This window comes from Rhinolophus sinicus, chromosome 14, assembly GCF_057876585.1.
Source record: "Rhinolophus sinicus isolate RSI-liver-muscle chromosome 14, RSI-T2T, whole genome shotgun sequence".
Lineage (NCBI taxonomy): Eukaryota > Metazoa > Chordata > Mammalia > Chiroptera > Rhinolophidae > Rhinolophus > Rhinolophus sinicus.
Window position 1 is genome coordinate 46,471,167 of NC_142514.1, and position 21,778 is coordinate 46,492,944.

Genomic DNA, 21,778 nt, shown 5'->3' on the forward strand with positions numbered 1-21,778 from the left:
ACATTCCCTTCAGCAACATACTCGTATGAGAGTTCTAGTTGCCCCATATCCTTGCCAACATTTGATATGGTTTATCTTTTTAACTTTAGACACTCTAGTAGCTATGTAGTTGTGTCTCATTATGGTTTTAGTTTGCATTTACGTGATTGTTAATGATGTGGAACATCTTTTCATGTGTTTCTGTGCCATCTGTATATCTTCTTTGGTGGTGTTTATTCAAATATTTTGCCCATTAAAAAAATTAGGTATTTTGTCTTCTCATCATTGAGTTGTAAAAGTTCTTGGTATATTCTAAATGCAGGTCCTTAGTCAGATGTATGTTTTGCAAATATACCCCAGTCTGTGGCTTACCTTTTTATTTTTATAAGAATGTCTTTTGAAAATCAAAAGCTTTTAATTTTAGAGAAGTATGATTTATCAATTTTTTCTTTTATAGTTTATGGCTTTTGTGTCTTCTTTAATAAATCCTTGTCAAACCTAAGATTTTTCTCCTATATTTTCTTTCAGAAGTTTTATAGACTATACTATCTTGATATTATTAATAGTTTGACTAACAATCCCTTACTGTTGTTGAATTTCTTGTTAGTGAACTTCTAATGATGATACTAGATTGAAGAGATGTTACACCACACACACACACACACACACACACACACACACACTACTACTACTACTACTACAGAGATATAGCATGAACAAAAACAGCACAACATTGGGAAGCAACAAGGAAGCCAATTTGTCTTTTATCATCTTTTTTACCCACTATACAAATGGACTAGTGAAGCTAATGGAACAAAATACATGAAATCGAGACTATGCTAGAAATCCAGGCTGTATAATCACCAAATTTATGTCCTCTCCTACCCCATAATGTAGAGGTTTGGAGAAAAAAGAACAATAAACAATTTATTGAATAGGTGCCATGCCAAACACTGTGTTGAGACTTTTATATTTAAGGTATAAAGTATAATTATTTTATACTCAAAATGACTTTATATGATTGGCTTCATTATTACATCTTTTTTTTTTTCCCACATGAGAAGATTATATCATAAAGAAGTTAAAAAACTTGTTCTTATCATCTGGCCAGGTCTGTCTATTGCTAGAGCCCATGTTCTTAATCACTAATAATAATAGCTAATAAGCATTGCCTGCTTACTGTGTGACAGGCACTGTGCTAAACCCTTTACAAATATTAACTACTTTGATCTTCAGAACAAAGCTAGATGGTAGGTATTACTATTATGCCTCTTTAAAAATGAGGAAAGTGAAGTACAGAAACCCAAGTTCTCAACTATTAAGAGCAAGGCCAGGATTTGAATCCATGAAATCTGGCTCCCGAGCCCCCCTCACGTGTAACCATCATGCTACGTGGTTTCTCCATGAATAACGAATGGCTGTATTTGTTGGGTAAATCAAGCAAATGACCCAGATGAGTCTTTCCCTCCAACAACTTTTTGAAATGTAAGATAGCTTTGTTTTTTATATTCTCCTTGGCACCTGATTCTATTGACTTGTCACTATCCCATTCCTTCTCTATCTTCCTACTATGACTTACCCGTGTCTGTGCCTTGTAAGTCCCTGGTGATAATAAAGCCATGTGTGTGCGCTAATAGGACAGGCCAGGGGAGGTGGCTGCCTCCCTAGGCAGCAAGGAGCCTCTGTGGGTACCTCATAGCTTGAGTCAGGAACCTCTGAAGGGAGTGTCTCCCCCTGGATGCTCTAATCCATTTGTACCAATTATTGGCTTGGTTAAGGGAGATGGCAGGACCTTAAGAGGCCTGCAAAAGGAACATTTCAATTGCTTGTCGCTTTTCCCACATCCCACCACTTGGGTGTGAGACAGGAGTATATAGTGCAGAAAGAGATTTGACTTGCGCTCGAGTCCTACCTTTTGGCCTCAATGTTTTTACTTTGGCCTAGTTTCTTAACTTCATTTCACTTTAGTTTCTTCCTCTGTGAAAAATGGAGATATAACTGACCTCACAGGAATGTTGGTGGTCTAAGAAAGCTCACGTATATAGATAATAATATAATGCTAGCTGACACTTATTAAGTGCCTACTCTGTACCAGATACTCACAAAAGCTCTTTATATGAGGAGTTAACTCATTTAACATTTACAACAGTACCGAATAGGTACTATTACTATCATCATCACCATTTTACAGATGAGAAACTGAAGCACAGAGGGACTAAGATAATTGTCCACGGTCATTCAACAGAGACCAGAGAAGCTGGACTATGAGCCCAGGCAGCCAGATCCCAAGCGTGTGCTCCTAAGCGCTGGCATTTACTGAACTTGCATAAATATTTCCTTTATCTTTTCTTTCTTTCTTTCTTTTCTTTTTTTTTTTTTTTTTAAACAGTAAGAGCCTTTTCTAACCTGTCCTTTGGGAACTAGTATGTTATAGTTAAACTTCAAGGGATCTGGGATGACTGAGAGAGTGCTCTCCCAGGTCTTGACTGCTTAATGTAGGTTCCAGTTCTGGCTCTGGTCAGCTGTTTTCACCTCCCTGAGTCCCATGTTTCTCTCTATAAAATGTTGAGGGGAGTGTTCTAGTTAATTTCCAACGCCCTTTCCAGTTGTCACATTCCTCACATCTATGATTAAGTTCCTGAAAGGTTTAAGTACTGATAAAAGTGCCATTAAGTTGTGTATACTCAGCCCTGGCAGCCGTCTGTTACCTAAGATACCTGGGGTGGAGGTTGAGGCCAGGGTGGGTGGAAGGGAAAGCTTCCTTGTCTGGCAACCGTGTGTTGTACTGTAGATGACGGAAGACTGTTCAGCAATGTGCAGTGTCAGTGAGTTTCCTCTGATTTCTGGACCATGGTATATTGCAGCCGACCATCAAAGACAGTTTTCTAACAAGAGAACCTTGTGCAGTAAGTTCCTCAGGCTAGTGACTGGAGATAATTGAGACAGGATTGAATGGGTCACAGGCAGAGAAACTTGGAGGATAGACCTATTTGAGAGATGAACTGGTTGACCCAAGGCCTCTCTGTCTATCATTCCTTGACCTCAGGTCAGAGTGATAGAAAGGGGGGAAGCTATCAAGGCAACTAGGGATTCTCCTGCCTTGGAATTTTGGAGAAGCATAAATGACTGTTTGTCCTATATGGGTTAGGCATTCACCTGCCTGTAGGCAGAGGGCTGTGAGTCTATGACCTGCTGGGACATACTTTTGGCTACAAAGTCTTGCCTTCAATGAGGTGACTGATCTTTATAAAATCCTATAGCTGGGTTCTTACAGGCTGTTGCTGCAGCAGTAATGGCAACCACCATTGACTGAGTGCTTCTTATATGCAAGACTCTGGCCAAGAACTTTCTCATGGATGGGAAAGAGACTGAGTTTTGACTGGGCCGCCCACTGGCTGCATGACTGTGAGCAAGTCACTCTCTTTTTGTATTTCAGTTTCTAAAACTGTAACATGGGGATAATCTACATAACAACGCAAGGTGGTATACAATTTCAATGACTTTCTTTTAGTGTCAGTAGAAGATTTCTGGACAAATGGATGCAAAGCACTAGGCAAACAGAAGACATTCAATAAGTGATCCATAGATTGTGGATCCCCTAGGGCAAGACTGACTGGTGTCTTTATTACTCTGGCATCCTCAGAGCCAAGAGCAGGGCCTGGAACACCACAGGTACTCACCACTTTATATGATCAAGGGCCCTCTCCACAGGGAAAGTCAAACCGTCATGAGTATTTATGCATCACAAAATTTGTAAACCTAAACCACTAGAAACAGACAAAAGCATACTATTAATAGGAGATTTTAATGTCCCTTTTATTTTTTATTTCATAGCAAGGAAACTGGACCCTCCCCTCCAAAAAATATGCAAAGATATTGAAGGCATAAAAATATAATAAATATAAAGAAGATCAAATTGAGATCGTTCTCTATCTTCACATTCTGAACACAGAAAAACACCTTTAAAGAGAATGTTGGGACATTGACAAAAACTGACCACAGAGAAATCCTCACTAAATCTCCGAAGGGAAGTTGTACAGATGACATTGATTTCAAGGCAGTGGAACTAGAAATCAAAGACAAAATGGGAAAACATAAATCACTTGGGTCAAAGAGGAAATCAAAAGGGAAATTGCATGATATCAATAAATATTCTATTACCCAGGTCACACAGCTAACATTGGCAGAGCTGGGATTGCTGGAATCTGGGTCTCCTAACTAAGCGATTCAGCCACGAACTGATTTGCGAGCCGGGAAAAGTTCCTTGAGCCTTTGTTTCTCCTTCTATCAAACGGCCTCGAGGGCTCGCAGGGCTCAGGTCCCCCCGCAGGTTTGAGGCGTGGTGGGGGAGGGGAGGTGGGCGTGCGGGAGACGCTGGAGCAACAACTTTCTGGGACGTCGGAGGGTGTGGGTGTTGAGAGGCGGCAGCAGAGGGCGCTGGGTCGCCGGCCTGGGCCGGTGTCTGCCATTGGTCGGGGCTCGGGCGCTGGGCTGGAGAGTTGGTGGAAAGTGACAAGTTGAGGGAGGCTGAGAGCAAGAGAGGGAGCGCGAGCAGCGGGAGGAGTCGCCGCAGCCGCCCGGGAAGGAGCCCGGGACGACAGCCCGCGGGCGCAGGGCGCGCTCTTCTGAATCCGAGCTGGGGAGACTCGCCCTCCGCTAGTGCGAGACGGACAGCTCAGGACTGGCCGGCCGGCGAGGCGAGGCTGCAGCCGGACGGCTCGGGAGGGACCGCCCTTACGGGGTCCTGAAGCGGCCGGGCGGAGGCGAGGGAGCAGGTTAGAGGGACAAAGAACTTTGCAGACGCCCCCGGCATCCTGCGGGGAGAGCGGCCGGGACGAGGTGGCCGGGACTCCGGGCAGAGCCCGTGGATGTTCTGCGCGCGGCCTGGGAGCCGCCGCCGCCGCCGCCGCCGCCGCCGCGAGAGGAGGAATGCACCGGCCGCGCCGCCGCGGGGCGCGCCCGCCGCTGCTGGCGTTGCTGGCCACGATGCTGCTGGCGGCGCGTGGGGCTGCTGCCCAAGGTAAGAGGCGCATCCGCGGGTTCCCTAGCCCACCCGCCCCTCCGCCAGCCTCCGGTCTGCTAGCCCGGCACTGGGCAGACAGGAAGCGCCGCGCTCGCCTCGGGGGCGGCCGCGACCTGTCCGGGGTCTCGCAAACGCCACTCCCGGCGCAGGGGGAGGCAGGCGAGGATTTGCCCTGAAGCCCGTTGCGGGCCGGGGATACGTCCGAACACCCCGTCTGTGCCCAGCATCAGTTGTCAGCGCTGACAGCGTGGCGGGGTTGGGGATCGTGGGGTGATTAGGGACACTTCCGCGCTGTTCATCCCGGCATCTCTCGCTGGACCCTTCTCGCGCCCCAACCGGTGTTCAGGCAAGTCTGTCCTGCCCCCAAGTAGCAACCGTGTCGTCCCGAAGGCGCGGTCCGAGAGGGAGTTTGTATTTTTAGTGATGCCTGCGAGAGCCCAGGCTGTCCGCAGACCCGCCCAAACAAAAGCCCTGTCCTCCTGGGGCTCAGGCGGCCTCTCCTCTTCACCGCCCCAGGCTCTGCAGCCTTCTGGAGGGTCACGCTGGAGGCCACAACATGTGAGCTGCCTCCGCCGCCGCCACTTTGTGCAAAATACGCTGTCAGAGGCGGCCTGCTGCTCCAAAGTGCTCTGATTGTGCACGTGTGTGTGTGTGTGTGTGTGTGTGTGTGTGTGTGTGTTAGTTACAAACAAGGGCGGAAAAGCCATCTAATGCATACTTGATTTTGGTAATCTCCAAAGACAATTGCAACAGTTAGAGAAAGACTCCACCGAAAGCCCGAGCGTCTTAGTTCGCTGCGGGAAGCTTGGATCCTTGCTGCGTCTGAGCCCCTACACAATGAGAGGGAAGAGCCCGGCTGCGCCAGTGGAGACAACCGATTCATTCTGTGGAGGTTGGAGGGGGAAAGTTGATTAAAGTCCCCAGGGTCTTGGGCCTCACTTTTAACATGTATCCCTTGAGGGGGTGCCGGAGCCCCTGGATTCTTTCCTCCCTTACTCCCAGCCCAAACCCGTGCAGATAAATCGGTCTCTGCTCTTTTATCATGCATCTTTCATTTTTAACTTAGCGCTGTGCTTAGGAAAAGAAAAGGCTGTGGGTTATTTAGCAGCTGAGAGGAAAAGATGTATTCACTCCATAGACTAGGACAACAGAATTAGTTTTTACTAATATCTACCTATAATTTTCGTGGTAGAAAACACGTTCTGGAAGGAACTTGTGTGTGCATGTTGATTCTTAGAGATGATTTTGGGGACGTGGAAACCACATTTTCTGAGGATGGTTCTGAAATTGATCTTGTATTGAGGTTATACTAATCTGGAGGCTCCTGGGGTAAATACAACTCCTAATTGTAATTAAGATGTACATCAGCTAGGAGGGCACCTTCCTGGTGAAAATTCCTAATGAAATGTAAACAGCTTAGTCACATGGATGTTTGCTTCGGTGATGCCAAACATCTGGGCCCCTGCCACACCTGGGTGAAAAGTAAAAAATGGGCCACGCTGCCTAAACAGTGTAAACATCTTTCTGATTTCAGGTTGCCCAGCAGATTGAGGTGGAGACGACCAGGTGATTCTAGCTAAGGTCCGGGTCCTAGCTTGGGACTTTGATTAATCCAGTTATATATGCTCTGTTCTCTTTTACTTCTGCATAATCTTTCAACAATGGTTGCTTTTAGATCATGGCCGGTGGGGTAGGGAACACACCTTTCTTTGGTCAGCTGCCTTTAAATAAATGTCCCTATAATGATTTTGCTGAGGGTAAGACAATTCCGTTATCAGCAGTCACCCAAATTCTGTATTCCAGACTCTCAAATAATGAGCTAAAATCTGTTATCATTGTTTTATTTGTCGTCTTAAAAATCTCTTTCCATTTCTGTGCCTCGTTGATCTTTTCTCTGGGGACAAAACTTCTAGTGGAACTCAGATTTACTTTTTGTCTGATCCAAGATTCTTAAGGTAACTCAGCCAGTGGCTCAGGAAATCAGCTGAAAGGGGAGATACGTTTCATTTAGTCATTAAAAAAAAACCAAAAAACAAAAAAACAGCTCAGGATTTCTTCCATTACTTTGCTATTTTGTTAGCCAGGAGGAACAAACCTTTAAATTTATTTTTTTCTGGTCTGTTCCTTGTTGATCTCCTCACCTACTTCCTACCTACCCAGAGCCAAACTTCTAGGAAGCTGAAGCCATTATAACGCCTCCAAAGTTTAGGGCCTTCAGAACCTGCTGGGTCTTTCTCAGAATCCTGTAGTTTCTGTGGTTTGGCTACTTGAAGTCAGAGGGAGGTGGCCTGCTACTGTGTTTGCTGTCACTTGTTCACCTTCCAACGCCATTTTAATAGGTGTCTGTCCTGTCTGCCTTCAGAATAGGAGTCTCTTGAGGACAGTAAGACTGTCAACTTTCCCAGTGAGAACACTGAGGGCCAAGTCAGCCAGCTCCAACTTTATTGGAGACTCCTGAAAACCCTCCCTAGACAGAGCCACACCGAGAGAGGCCCCGTAGACAAAGGGTGTGGTCGAACCGTGTCTGGCGGTGTGTGGGAAATATTTAATAATTTCCAATATCACTTCAGCATACCTGGTAGGCTGTTACCCTGATGCCTTGGATTATCTTTCTGATACTTAATTACAAGTCCTTTTAAAAACTCAACCATAGTCTGTATTTTCTTCTCTCCACCTCCTGCATGGTGAGTATAGGCCTCAAATTAGACTTGAAAGTTTCTAAATGGTGTGTCACTAGCATCCATTAGTACCCAGTTTGGCTGTGGTTTGATGGTGACCACATACCCCATTTTAAATATTTTTGAAAATTTTACATAACATCTTATGGAGAAGGGAATGCTTTGTAGACTATGTGTATATTGATGTAAATGTATCTCTACATATAAATGGCATATGTGTATGCACATATATAGGAAATGGTCCATAGATTTTTGATGAATGAATGGAGAATAACTTTTTTTGTCTTATGTAAAATTGTGGTGTTATTTGCTTTCTTAGTAAAAATGCAACATGGCATGTTTTCAAGGATTTTTTTGTCTTTTCTTGCCCCATCTTCTAGTATGAAGGGAGTGCAGTAGAACTTAACAGTAGTAGAGCTTAATGGTTATGAGCACAGGATTTGGAGTTTAACAGACATGGATTCAAGTCTTTTCTCTGCCACATACTGGGTATGTCAATTAGTTTTCTGAGCCTTACCAGAGTTTTATGCGAAAACATATATGTCAGTACTGGAGAAGAGCACTCAGCCTAGAGGGTCTTAATTTGGGGTACCTGAAATTGAGGATGTGCGGACCCCCAGAAATAGTATACACAATTTCATGTGCATTTTTGTGGTTGTGTGTTTCTAGCTGTAATCTGATTTTCTGAGAAAATTGCAACCCCAAAAGATAGCAACCATTGATTTGGAGTATTTGATGCCTGGGGCAATGAGTTGCCTTCCTGGGTAGGTTGTGAGGGGTTTAGTGTTGGTGGTGGGTCCTGGGCCTTAGCCCAGATCTGCATAATCCGTGGAACCTCTACTCTCCTCACTTTCCAGTTTCCCTCCCACCAGGCCAGCTGTTATTGGGCCTGGAAGAAGCTGAAGAATGGTGCCAAGTCCTTTGACCTCAATGTATTTCCCTGAACCCAAGCGTTCTGAGATACCTCTGTTAGTACAATTTATTTAACAAAAACTTGTGTAATCCTTAGAGTGGGATTCTAAGCATTTTGCAAGTATCATCTCACTGAATTCTCACAACACCCCTACGAGGAGATGGCATCAATCACTCATTTTAATTTAGGCACAGAGAGGTTAAGTTACTTTCTTAAGGTCACACAGCCAGGAAATGGCATTGCTGGGCTTACAAACCCTGAGAATTCATGGCTCTTAACTGCTGCCCTAGACAGTCTTTCCTGGGTTAAGTCTTAAAATATGCCAAAGGTGCCATTTCCTCAGGTTTTCCAAGAGCAGCAAAGCAAGGTTTTCTTAGCCATTATCTAGGGGTAATAAGAAATGATTGGGGATAGCCAATTTCAAGTTTCCTTCCTGTGCTGGAGTTCCCTGAGCCAGTCTTGCTGTAACACAGATATAGACCAGAAGGGCCTCCAATGGTCTGCACCTCTGATCAGCAGGAATTACATTGTTGTAATGAACTGCAATTTTGATGAGGTTTGAGGAGTGTGTCTGGCAGTTCCTTCCAACCAGCGATGAGATATAGTTTGATGAAGTGCCTTTGTATTTGCATCTTGGTTGTGGACTGAGGAGGGGTGATTTATTAGTGTGCTCTCTAGTGGGAGAGCTGGCTTGCCAGCTCCGAAGTCCCGATGTGGACCAGACCCTGGCAAATTCGGCCCGCGCTGGGAAACTCTCAAGTCTCTGAGGCCTCTTTCTCCAACAGAAGGGCCTCCGCCTGGCCTTACCTATTCCCTGCAGGGTGACAGGAGAGACTGTTCTGCAGACACACGAAGAGAAAGGAATAGTCTCCTATGAGTCTGAGAAAGTTCTCTGGAGTTGCGGGGGAGGGGATGGCAGGAGTCGTGCGGGGAGGGGGAACTCTTGGAAATCCTTAACTAAATGCAGCTGCTTGTTACACGGAGCCTGACTTGCATGCCAGGAATATCTAAAAAGCTAACGAATACAAAATAAAAATAAACAGCAGTAAAAAGGCTCTCTCTTTGTTGCAGTAAGCTCGGTTGGGGTTTTCAGTTTGTTTAGGAATGGGATAATTGTGGCATCCACTTTATTTTGGTAAGGCAGTGAAACGTGGATGGATGTTATTGTCATTGGGATGCTACCACCACCTGAACTTTTTCCTTCACACCTCCCCCTTTGGAAAGCCCATGCATGGCCATCCACAGGGCCTGAGTCTCAGACTGTGGCCCCTGCATGAATGACATTGGAATAGGCCAGATAATTTAATGGGATAATCTTGGCAGGGCCAGCAAATTTCACACCCCATCTCTCACTAATAGAAAGACAGTAGAAGGCTACAACATCCTCAGATGAAAAGGTTATATAAAAAGGCTCTGCTTAACAGTAACTGTCTGTCCATAAATAAGGTTCTGTAGAGTTTTGATCCCAAAGCTGTTATTAAATACTGATAAGCCAAGCCTCGTAATGTTTGGCCTCCTTACATTTCCTTTATTTTTTTCTTTTCTCCCTAGAACCATAGCTTTTTTTTTTTTAAGAGGGGAAAGGGACCTAAAAGAACAACCAGTCCAAACTGTTTATTTTCTCAAGTATTTCTATACAGAAAGGACCTTCTTTTATAGCCATTTAAAGAGCCAGTGTGGAGTAACAGAAATGGAATGGGATTTGAACCTGACAGGGTAGGGTTTGAATTGGGGCTTTGCAGCTTACTGGCTGTGTGGCCTTGGGCAAAGTTCTTTGACCTTCTGAGCCTCAGTTTCTTTCTCTGAAAAATGGGGATAACAGTGATATTTGACTTGCAGGGTTTTGTGATAAGTAAAGGAGATAATGGACGCAGTACCATGAGCCTCTTAAACATGTAGTGTGTTAGCCACTGTCATTATCAGGGACTTGCTGGAAAAATCAGCAAACTTGGCTCCAATGCAATGATCCTTATGCTGTGAGACACGAACCAAGACTCAGAGAGCAGCAATTTTTACAATATTTTCAGACTCTTAGATGTTTTGTTTCACAGGGAGCATATAGCTATTCCAGATTTGAACCCAGGCCAGTGCTGGGGACTGGGATGGAAGAGATTCCACAGTACAGTTTTGCAAAGCCTTAAAACAAAGGCTTTTTTCAGAACAGCGAGCTTTTTGGGGAAGAGCAATCCCTCCCTGGTGCTTGGTGTAATTCCAGAATCCTGCAATGGGGAATGTTACATTTCAGGGACCTCCACTTGTAATCTGACCGTTTTTAGCTCCAATATCCAAATAATCTTGTTGAGCACAACTTGAAAGAAAAGGATAATGGCAGGAGGAAGGAATCCTGAGGTGTTCTGTTAGCCATTTAAAATTTCTGAGTACAAAAAAAAAGTTCATGTTACCCAAAGAGAGAAGAGTAATGAAGTGTGTGAGGAGAGACAGGGGAGATAAAAAGAACTTCTAAAGAGCAAGGCAGGGTTTGTGTTGTCTATTTTTATTTTTCAACAGTTAAAGCTTGTCATTCAATGCATTTCAACTAATATTTATTATATATTTATTATATGCAAGATTATGGTGTTAGTGCCGAGAAAGAAAACATCCCTGCCCTCAAGGAGAGACGGAGAAGGGAAATTTTTACTTTTTAAAGAACCTGCTATGTACCAGGCATAATTCTTTACACTAGATGTTAAGCTTATATTTCCCAGCACCCCTTTGAGGTTGGGCTTCTGATCCCATTTTACAGATAAGGAATTTGAGGCTCGGGAAGGTCAGTCTTTTGGCCAACTTCACACAACTATTATGTTGGGATTTGGCATTTGGTGTTCTGACTCTCAATTCAAAATTACACTGTCCTTGAAGTGTAGCTGGAGAGACAGGATGAACACACATGCTTCCTCATGCCAAGTGAATCATGGAAAGGGTTGTGAAAAAAGGGCTGTGGGAACACAGGGGTGGAAGACGTGAATTCTCACTTGGGGAATTGGAAGGTCAGAGGGAGAACATTAGTGTCCTTCATCGGCTTATTGTGAGGATGCAGTGAGACAGGTGGAAAATGCTCAGCACTGTCCATACACGTAGTGGGTGTGCAGCGAGTGTTCTGCTGTCATGACGCAGCTAAAGAGGAGCCTGGTCAGGATTTAGCTGCCTTCAAAGTCCTGTGCGCTTACTTGTTCGGCTGTGCTCCTTTTTAACAGGCATGTGCTTGTTGGAAGAGTAAGTGGCTGTACCATCTCCAGATGGAAGGGGAGACACCAAGACAGTTTCTCTGGTATCCTCCCCACCTGCTCTACTCCAGATTGTTGGATACAGCTCTGCTTTGAGTGCGGGAGGGGAGTTGCACAGGTGTGACTTTGGCGCGAATCACAGTGCCTAATCAGAAAGTACCACTCCTGGAACTCTGGCCGGAATCTACCATGTTCCCTATTCACTGATCATACGTTTTCTCTGCACTTAACTGTGAGCCAAGTATTGTTCTAGTCGCTGGAGATACGAAGGTGAATAAAGCTTGGTTCTTGCTTTGGAGGCTTTTTCACATGGCAGATCTGTGAAAGAGATTGCTAGCCGATCACCAAATCTGTTCCCATCTCTGGCACATGGCTAGATTGCATTTCCCAGTCCCCTTGCAGTTAAGTGAGGCCATGTGACTAGCTATTAGCCCTTGGAATGAGATTGGAAGCAATGAGTATCACATGTAGGCTTAACCCATGAAAAACTTCCCAAGCAGCAGTGCTGTGATTCTGAACGTGGCAACCCAGGAAGTTGCGTTGACGATACTGCAGTTGGGGAACAGCCTGGAACTTCCCCTTAATCACCGCATAGTGGAAACCACCTGCCAGTTCACACTTGTTTAGGTTTTGTGTGAGCAAGAAATACACTTCTCTTGTAGTGAAGGCTGAGATTTTGGGCTTTATCAGTTACAGCTGCTAATGTTACCTTAACTAACATTATTTACATAACTAACCTTTTATATATATAGTTGTCAATCATAGTGCACCACGAGGTCGGTCAGCTTTGGGGGTCAGGATTAGCCTGTTTAGATAGAATACAATAGGAAATACCAGAGTGCATTACATTAATAAGGTGAATATTGTTTGGGAAACTTTATCCTCAGTTCTGTATTGCTGATTTGGGTTATTATTGGGCTCTCAGGATGAAAAGTTTGAAAGCCACTGGTCTTGTGGAGGCAGACAAGCGAACAGCTCTGTATGGGGGTGTGTGGTAGTTATGCCAGTAGTAGCTAAGTCCCGGTGCAATGGAGACTCAGCTAAGGAAGTGCCTAGTAAGCAGAGGTGGCAAGCAGTGTTCATTTTTCTAGTTACTTGGTATTGGCTGGCCTCAGTGCAGTGTTAAGAAGGATTCTGAGGTTCTTTCAGGATCTCCGGGAAGGAATATTGTGGTCTGATAGCATCTGCCATGGGCTTGGGTAGGAGAAGTGGAGGCTCAGACTAGTTTGCATCTGACCCCTTCACATGGAGTCTGGGCTCCTTCTAGTGAATTAACCCACTTTCCAAATTTATGGCACACACACAGTATCTGTAGCACCATGCTAAGCACTGTGGGGAATCTAGAAGAGCTGTGACTAGCCCTTGGGGAATTTACCTTTTAGGGGCAATAAAATAGGCACTTGTAAACTAATTATACAGCCAGTGAGTACAGAGTTAGCAATTATAGATGTAGAATGCTGAGAAGGGGGAGGTCTTTGGGGAGGAAATGGGACATGATGGAAGCCTGGAAGGATGAGATGGGGAAAGGAGGAAAGGAGCTGGACATTCTGCAGCTGCCCTGGTGTCCATGGACTTGCCTACGCTGTCCTGGGTTCTTAAACTCGGCCTTCGTTCTGGAATGAAGCTGGCCTTTAGAGGATGGGAGAGGAATGAAGAAGAAAGAGGGCTTTGTGGGTGCCTGTTACGTTTTTTACATATGAAGGGGTGGGGGAAGGGAGGAGGAAGCAGGATTTTACGTCCTGGGAGTATGATGACTTATCTCTCCCTCCAAGAGAGTGCCCCAGAGAGTTAAAAATGCTTCAGGGCTGCTTGTCAAAGGTACCTTCTGTCGTATTCCCTGGGCAGCAGCGGTTTTGTTTTGTAGTGTTGGTTACTGAATCCCAGGCCACCTCTTGCCTGTTTGATGAAAATCATAGTAGTATAGTAATGATTAACACATCAAGCATTTCGTGTACCATGTTAAGTGTTCTTAACGCACAGTCTTCAGGACCACCCTATGAGGTCGCCACTAGCATTATCCCCATTTTCTAGCTAAGGAAACTGGGATACAGAGAAATAATCTGCTCAAGGCGACACACTGGGAGGACCAGTCATATTGGTCCTAGTCATACTGAGTCCATGGCTTTGTCCTTCATCGCTATGCCACTGCATCGCATGTTTTTTTTTTTTTTTAACTCTATCTGATGATTCAGATTTTCTGTAAGATCCCAGCCAAAGAGCTGAGTCAAATAATTATAATTAAATCCTCCATTTGTATAGGGCTTTGCAGCTTACAAAACTATTTCATATGAAACATTACCATTAATTTTCCAAACAATTCAATGAAATAGGATTTCTTTCTTTCTCTTTCTCCCTTTTAAAATTAGGTATGTGAGTGAGGTTGGCGGCTGATGTCAGGTCGCTGTAGCTGGTGAAGCCTGTGGGAAACCCAGTCTCTTTGACGCCAGGCCCATAGTGCTTTCTGCTCTAAAAGGTTACCTGTGTTTAGAAGTCGTGACTCTAAGATACTGATATTTGTCTATTTTCACTGTGTGGGGGCGGAGCCCCAGAGAGTAGTTTCCAGGCTCTCGGCCTCACATAGACAGGTGCTGGCTCAGGTAGTAAATGGCCAACTGTGATTGCATGGCCATCAGCTGTGGCTAGTTGGCCGTCAGCTGTAACCAGTGAGCCATTGGCCACTAATATAACTGCTGTGGCTACGCTAAGAGAGAGAAGGAGAAGAGAAAGAATGGGGCTAGCAAGAAGATGGCGGCTGGGCTGGCAAGTGTGGATGGCGGTTTGCGGACAGTGTGGATCCAGCCTCCAGTGAGAGTATAGTGCCGCCAGCGAGAATATACTAGTATGACTCCCCTATCTATGGCTCCTTGCGTGTTCCTTTTCGGCCTCACCATGTCCTGCGTTCTTGTATGGGGAGCGGGAGCAGAGACCCTGCATGACACCCTGCATGACAAATGGCGCAGCGAGCAGGGTCTCCAGCATGACACACTGTCGTTTCATCAGCAAATGAATTTGCCTGATTCTTCTCAAATCAGCTCTTGTTTTCAGAAATATTTGTGAGGCATTTGTAGGTGGGGCCCGGGGCTAGGATTCTTGTAACCTAAGAAAGTTTACTTGCCAAGAGACAGAGGAGAAGTTACTTAAAAAGAAGGAGCTTCCTAAGAGGTTGGTGATGGCGGCAGGTAAGAGCACCCCTTGATAGAAAGCCTTTGGCCTCAGAAGGTCTCGTTGTGAGACTGGGCTCACTGCTTTCCTGCCAGGTCAGCAAATTACTTGACCTTTCTGAGACTCGCTTTCCTCACCTGTAAAACAGGAAGCGGAATGGTGCTTGCCCTGACAGGGTGGGGAGTGCTTGTACAGTGCCTGGATTGTATTCAGTGTGGGCTCTCAGCTATTCTGTGAGTTAAGCTGAGAGCAGCAAGAGTGTACTTCCTCCTCTGAGGTTTTCCCAGGATGTGATGGCAAAATTTCTCAACCTCAGCACCTTGTTACCCTTTGTTTCACAATATAATCATCGTTGGGGTAGACCTTCCTAGTACCTGGAACTTTTAGGTTATAATGACATTAATATTTCTCAAGGATGGGGCTTTCTTATCCTCTATGAAGGTTAAACATCTAAGGTAAAAACAGATCCTGCCTCCTGAAATCCTAGATACCCGCAAAAAGGCTCCTATCTGTTCTTCCCAGGAAATTGACACCATTTCCTGATGGGTTCCGGCATATATCAAAGCAACTTATGCTACTTTTCCTCCATAAGAGAGGTTATAGCCTCACCTCTTGGATTTCACTGTGATTCAGGTATTTCGTAGTTTTTACATAATTTTCACATTCCCTGCAGGGTTTTGGTTGTTTTTCTTTTCCCCACTTGAACTTTCAGCGTGATGAAAGTTAGCCCTTCATATGGACTCCTGAGAGGTGTGCCTTAAGAAAGTGGTGATTAGCTTAGTGGTGGCTGTTTCCCTCCTTTTCCCTTCAGAGAATTGTTGTAGTTGAATAGGAACATCCAGTCCCAAGACATTGCCTGTTTGAGATTAGCTGTGTAGACTGCTTACAATAAGCAGCAACAATTTTTGATGATGTTCTTAATTCTACTGGTGAGTTACCACTTTTTCTCTATGCTGCTCCCAGCGCTCTGCTCTGCTCGCTCATTCATATCCGCGGTTCCTAAACGAAGGAATCAAAATGCTTTGCCTGTGGCCAGATCATCTTCAGAGAGTCAGAACCTGCTGTGGGGGGGTCTCTGAGGGGACACCTGATAAATCGCATTCCTTTTCCCCACAGAACAACGGAGGAGCTGAGCTGAGCTGAGCTGAGCTGAGCTGAGCTGAGCTGAGCTGAGCGTGCCCAGTTTGTTCCACCCACTTCATCAGTACGTCACTGTCTAATGCTGTGTCCCAAGCCCCTGCGAGGAGTACTTAGTAAAGGAGCAGAGAGAGTCCAGTCACTTAACACTAATGGGCTTCCCTCCCCAAGATGAAAGCCCTGGGTGTAGGGAGTAAAGCATTCCTCCCTTACACTGGTTGCCACTTGATTTTTTTTTCAAAGGAGCAATTGCCAGATTTCATGGTTATGTTGGGGTTAAGATGTATATATATCTGAGCCTCAGTGTTCTCTTGGGGATAAGTGACATCCTTTTATAAATACACATGTATAGAAAACATTACCAGAGGTTATGTCTGAGTGGTAGGATGGTGGGTGATTTTTGTTTTCATATTAGGTCTCCGATTTTGGTTTTAATGGATGTATATTTTGTATCCTGTAGTGGAATCCTATTATTTTGTCTCCAGAATTATTGTCCCTAATTCAATCTTCCTCCCCTCACTTCCTCCTCCTACCTCTTCATTGGTTGGGAGAAGAAACCGCTTTGGCCCACACTCCAAGCTTGTTATGGGGAGACTGCCAATCATAACCCCGTCCCCCAGCCTCACTATGACGGGCTAATTATAATCTTTCCTTGGGATTTAGGGGAAGCCCCTCTGGGTGGGGACACAAGAGGTGCCCTTCGCCTTGTCTCTGCCCCCGAAAGAAGTTGGCGAGGAAGAGAGAATGACTGATATCCCGAGCAGGCTTTGCTGAGAGCCCTGACGGTGGTCAGTCTCTCCTCTGAGATTCTCTGCCCAGAGCCTGCGGACTGTGCTTTGCGTGAGGTCATTGTGTCCTGACCATGTACATGCCTTACCTCACCAATCCTCACCACAAAATAAAGTGGTGTTATTATTTAACCTAAAAGAAAGCAGTTTTAATGCTCTTTCTCACGAGAAAATGTGCATCCATTAAAACCAAAATCAGAGACCTAATACGAAAACAAAAATCACCCACCATCCTACCACTCAGACAGAACTTCTGATAATATTTTCTGTACATGTGTATTTATATAAAAGAATGTCACGTATCCCCAAGAGAACACTGAAGCTCAGAGATGTTCAGCAACTTCCCCAGTGTCATCTAACCAGCCCACTTCTTTATGAGCAGGGACCAGATCTTATGTTCATTAACTGCTGTCTGGTCCAGCACATTTTACTCAGTAGGAAATCACCAAGTATGTGTTGAGTGAATGCTAACTTCAGAGTAATTAAGTGCCACAAGGAAGGTACATACAGTTAGTTTGTAGCTCAAGGAGGAGACAGATGTGCATTGTTCAGAATTACTGGGATGGTTTTCTGAAGGAGGTGGAACTGGAGTTGGAGACAGATATTCATTTGTTTCCCTCCAGTATGCAGCGTCCTGAGTGGTCAGAGTCAGTGCGTGGGGATACCTGAGCGCGTCCTGCTGTCAGGGCCGTGTACTGCCCAAGACTCAATGATTACATTTTTCTGAAAATGCAAAAGATCCAAGTGAACATGTGTCCATGTGGACATGGCAGAGAGGGCCAGAGAAAGAGATAATATGTTATCCAGAAGGAAATTCACAGCTGTTGAGGAAATAGGAAATTAAGACCTAAAGAAATAAAATGAGGGAGTGAAAGAATGGGGGCACAACCAAAATGTTATCAAGGCACTACTGACAGGCCTTTTAGGCAGGCCTTCCCAGTCTGTCTGCTCTCACCTGGCACCTCTGCACACGGTGCTTTCCCTGGGGCTAGCCCCTCCCACAGGAACATGCTTCTAACCCGTCAGCTACCAGTGCTGCTTCGGTGCAAATGTCAGTTCCCCGACTGGCCCAACTAGATTGGGTTCCCACCTACTGGCTTTCCTTTGAGGTACCCTGTATTTTTAAGTATTCTTCATTATAATTTGTAATTAAATATTGACTTGTGAGAGTATTACTCTTGTGCTACCTTCTCTATCAGTGGACTGGACACTCCTTAGAGAAGGGCCTGAGTCTGGGTTAGGGCCAGGACCCTGTCAGGTGGCCAATTGAATCGACTCTCCTTCCTTTTACTAATCTTTGTTCTTACTTCCTAGAGGCTGGGAATCCCAGTTTGCTTTGCTATGACTATCTAGCAGTTTTAAAATGCAGCTTTGAACACCTGAAAATCTCAAGCTTATCTCTTCCAAAAGGTGAGGACTCCAACCCTGTAAAAAGTCAATTTCGACTCAATTAAACCTCCTGTGGGGTTTATTTGGAGGGCAGCAGTGAGTAGCTCGAGAGCTAAGCTGTTTTCCCACGATGGAAAATCTTTGCTAACTCTGGGTTCTGCGAGTATAAATTAGGGTTACTCTGCCCTTAATTGGCAACAAATTACAATTCTTCCTCACAGCCCTCCTCTTTCTCTTCTTCCAGGTTTGTGATGTTTGAGAGGAGGTGTGGAAAGTACTGACAGTACTAGAAAGTCTCCCCTGCCCTCAGGGGAGAGGGCCCCAGGCTTGAACTTACAGGCAGGTTTGGGTTGTGAGGGCCCTCTGAGATTCGGGGTGGTGAGTGATTCCACCCTGCTCTGAGCACCCTTCTCCTTCCCCTGATCTTTCTGTTCTTTCCTCTCTTTCTTCAGGAGTTTTGAAAGGTCTCATTACTAAGGAAATATCCTCTCTGGAGCGCTTCCTCTCTCTTCTTTCTCTTAATAAGTAGAAGGGAAAAAAATCTCTAAGTTTTGAATTTGCAAGCAGTCTGGATGCAAATATGGCCAGAAAGGCCTGTGTGAACCATCTGCTTTAGGCGGGGCCACCTTTCCTTCATGCAGGAGAGAGAAAAGGGAGCTTACCAAGCTTCAGTTGGGTTTCTTGGGGGCTGAGGCAGTCATGGGGGAGAAGAAAGGCCTGGGCTCTTGTATTTCTTGTTCTGCTGGTGTCATTCAGGAGGGTAATTGGTCGGCATGAGGCCTGTTGGGTGCCAGGCACTGGGCTACAGGCATTTCTGGCCTTGTGGTGAGCATGGAAAAGGTGATGGCTATGTGGGAAGGGCATGGGCACAGGTGAGGTCCCAGAGCAGTTAAGCAAGGCCCTGGTTGGACTGGCACAGAAGGAATCAAGCAAGGTGTCTCAGGGAGGTGTCACAGGGAAAGCATGTATCTGGGAGGCCCTAAAGCAATAACCCATAATGTTGTTTTCATCCTATGGATGATAATGGATAGGTTTATTTTGACAAATGAGTTCTAAAAAATCTGCTGTCTGTAATGTTTGGTTGTTTGACTAAGTGGTGAAACCATTTTCCAGGCCTCTCTGTGTAAACCAGCCCTTCTTGGGGATCCACAGCGGTTCCACCAGGGCACCAGGGCCAAAGCATCTCAGGATGGCCGAGACCCCTGCATCTCAGTGCCAGGTGAGGATAGGGTCCTCTGCCTCTCCAGAAAGCTGTTTTGAAATCTAAGATCTCAGTTTCTTCACTTCTGCAGTGGGATTATAATTCCTTCCCTGAAGATTAAAGGGAGATTAAGGATATGAAGGATGTAAAAGTACCTTGTAAGCTTGAAAGTTTTATCTGAGACTGAAGGGTCAGATAGCAAGCAGCAGTCTGCCTCCTCTTGGTGAAAGGACCCACGAGGCTTCCTTTAGTCACTCAGCAAATATTTATGTGGCTGGCTTTGTTTCCATACTGGGGGTGAAGCAGTGAGCAAAACAGAGACCCTACCCTACTCATGGAAGAGTCCGAAAATAAAGAAACAGATGCCTTATCAGGTGATAGTAAGTGCTAAGAAAAATGAAGCCGAGTAAAAAAACTTGCGATGGGGGTGGGCTGAGCGCTGTTGTGTAGGGTGGCAGGGAAGGCTCTATGACAAAGTGACTCTTGAGCAGAGACCTGCAGGAAATGAATGAGTGAGCACTGTGGCTGGCGGGGGTCTGGGGGTTGGGGAATCTTCCAGGATGGGAGCCAGCAAGCACAAAAGCCTTGAAGTGGGAGTGTGTTCTCAGTTGGTACAACAGCAGTTGAATCCATTACTAGTAACATTTGCAGAGCACTTACTGTGTGCCAGGCAATATTCGAGCATCACTTAATACCACAACCCCATTAGGTAGGCCCTATTATTATCATACCCATTTCATAGATAAGGAAACTAAGGCATCCTCAGCAACACGCCAAGCATTCAGATCACAGGAGAAGAGGAGGTAGTTCTCATTTACAGAGGGTGCAGCCCTGCACAGAGGAAAGAATGCATGGTTTGGAGAGAAGAAATGTCTGGGTTTGGGCCTGGCCTGCCACTCATCTGCTGTGTAATCTTGGGCAAGGTGCTTAACCTCACTGGGCCCCAGTTTCCCGATTTGTAAGATGGGCTAATAAAATCTCAGAGATTTGTTCTGTATAGTAAGTGAGAAATCCAGGTGAAAAGATGTTGCAAATTGCAGAACCTCATACAAATGTTACTTTATTATTATTACTACTGCTACTACACCAATTCTCCTTCCTAGCTTCTTGAAAAGAGAGTGAATGAGAGAAGTGGAACTTTGTAATTTATTAATTTCCTCTGTTCTTTCTCTGAAATTTTATTTTATATTATTATCTCTGAGGGTGAATTACTATAGTATCCGGTTGAATTGGTCAGTATTTTTCTGAAAGATTAAAGAACTATGCGATAAAGTTGGTGGTGAGTCTTCTCCCATTTCTAAAGAAATCACTCAAGGTCCTAGAATTCCCAATCCACTCTCATCCATAATACCAGGCTGCCTGTATGTAATCCCCAAACCTAGAATTTTATGTCAGCTTTCTCTGATTTTGCATTGTGCAGTTAGTCGGTACTCAGTGATTTCGAAGAAAGTGGCCCTAAGTAATTGTACCCTTTTAAATTGTTCCATGCATTTATTCCAGCGTCCTGTGGGATGAATGGGTAAATCCCAGGGGATCTGGAGAGAGTAGGTATTATTATTTTGGGCTACAGAATGGGAAAACTGAAGTGAAGGGACTTATCCCAAACTGAATAATTGACGGCGAGCCTGGGTACCCATTCTCGTTTCTGGAGAGGAACACTTTGCTTCCACCACCATGGCAGTGGGTCAGGAAGTTCATTTGTGACCCAACTGAACACCTACCTGTGCACGGTGCTTGGTGCTGGGAAGGCCACGGTGCTCGCTCTTGGGATTTCCCGTAGGAGATGCTCGGGACTTAGTCTTTCATTTGAATGCCTGCTGCGGCCCTTCCCGGCACCTCCAGAAAATACAGAGGTGGTGGTTGCTTCATTGTCACTTGCTGATGAGTGGCAGGCATGTAGCCATCGAGCTGGCACTACCTCTGGTGCCTGTGATCAGACCCGAGTCATGCAGTCTGCGTTTTGTTTTCCCCAGCGCAGCAGTGGCTTCCTGCGATAAGCTCCATCTTGGCTGTGATGCCATTCTTCCCTGGGGTTGGGATAATAGCCTCCTGGGGGCTGTGGTTAATCTAGGGAGAAGCGGGAGCCCCCAGGGAAAGAATCCTGTCTCTCCCTGTGTGCACCTGGGATTAGGCAGAGCTGTCGCTAATGCGATTAGGTGAAGGCGAGGGCCGATTGCTGGGAACAGGAAACCTGGGGGTGAGTCTCCTGTTTGTCCCTACTGAGGCCTTCCTCCTGTCACTGCTTCTTAAAGCTGAAGGGGGGCCCCTGAGAAAGCGAAGTTAG

At 45.4% G+C, this 21,778-nt stretch overlaps 1 protein-coding gene across 2 annotated transcripts in view; it reads left to right on the forward strand.

Annotated features, from left to right (window-relative positions):
• Nucleotides 1–4,411: 4,411 nt before the first annotated feature.
• The window catches only part of ROR1 (ROR family WNT receptor 1), a 368,857-nt gene continuing 351,490 nt past the window's right edge, over nt 4,412–21,778 (forward strand). Inside the window, exon 1 of one of the 2 annotated variants that reach the window (XM_019731569.3) lies at nt 4,412–4,999. In XM_019731569.3, coding sequence (XP_019587128.1) covers nt 4,909–4,999 — 91 coding nt within the window. In that variant the 5' untranslated portion in view covers nt 4,412–4,908. The remainder of the gene's footprint in view (nt 5,000–21,778) is intronic. The other variant, XM_019731578.3, reaches the window with a different exon arrangement.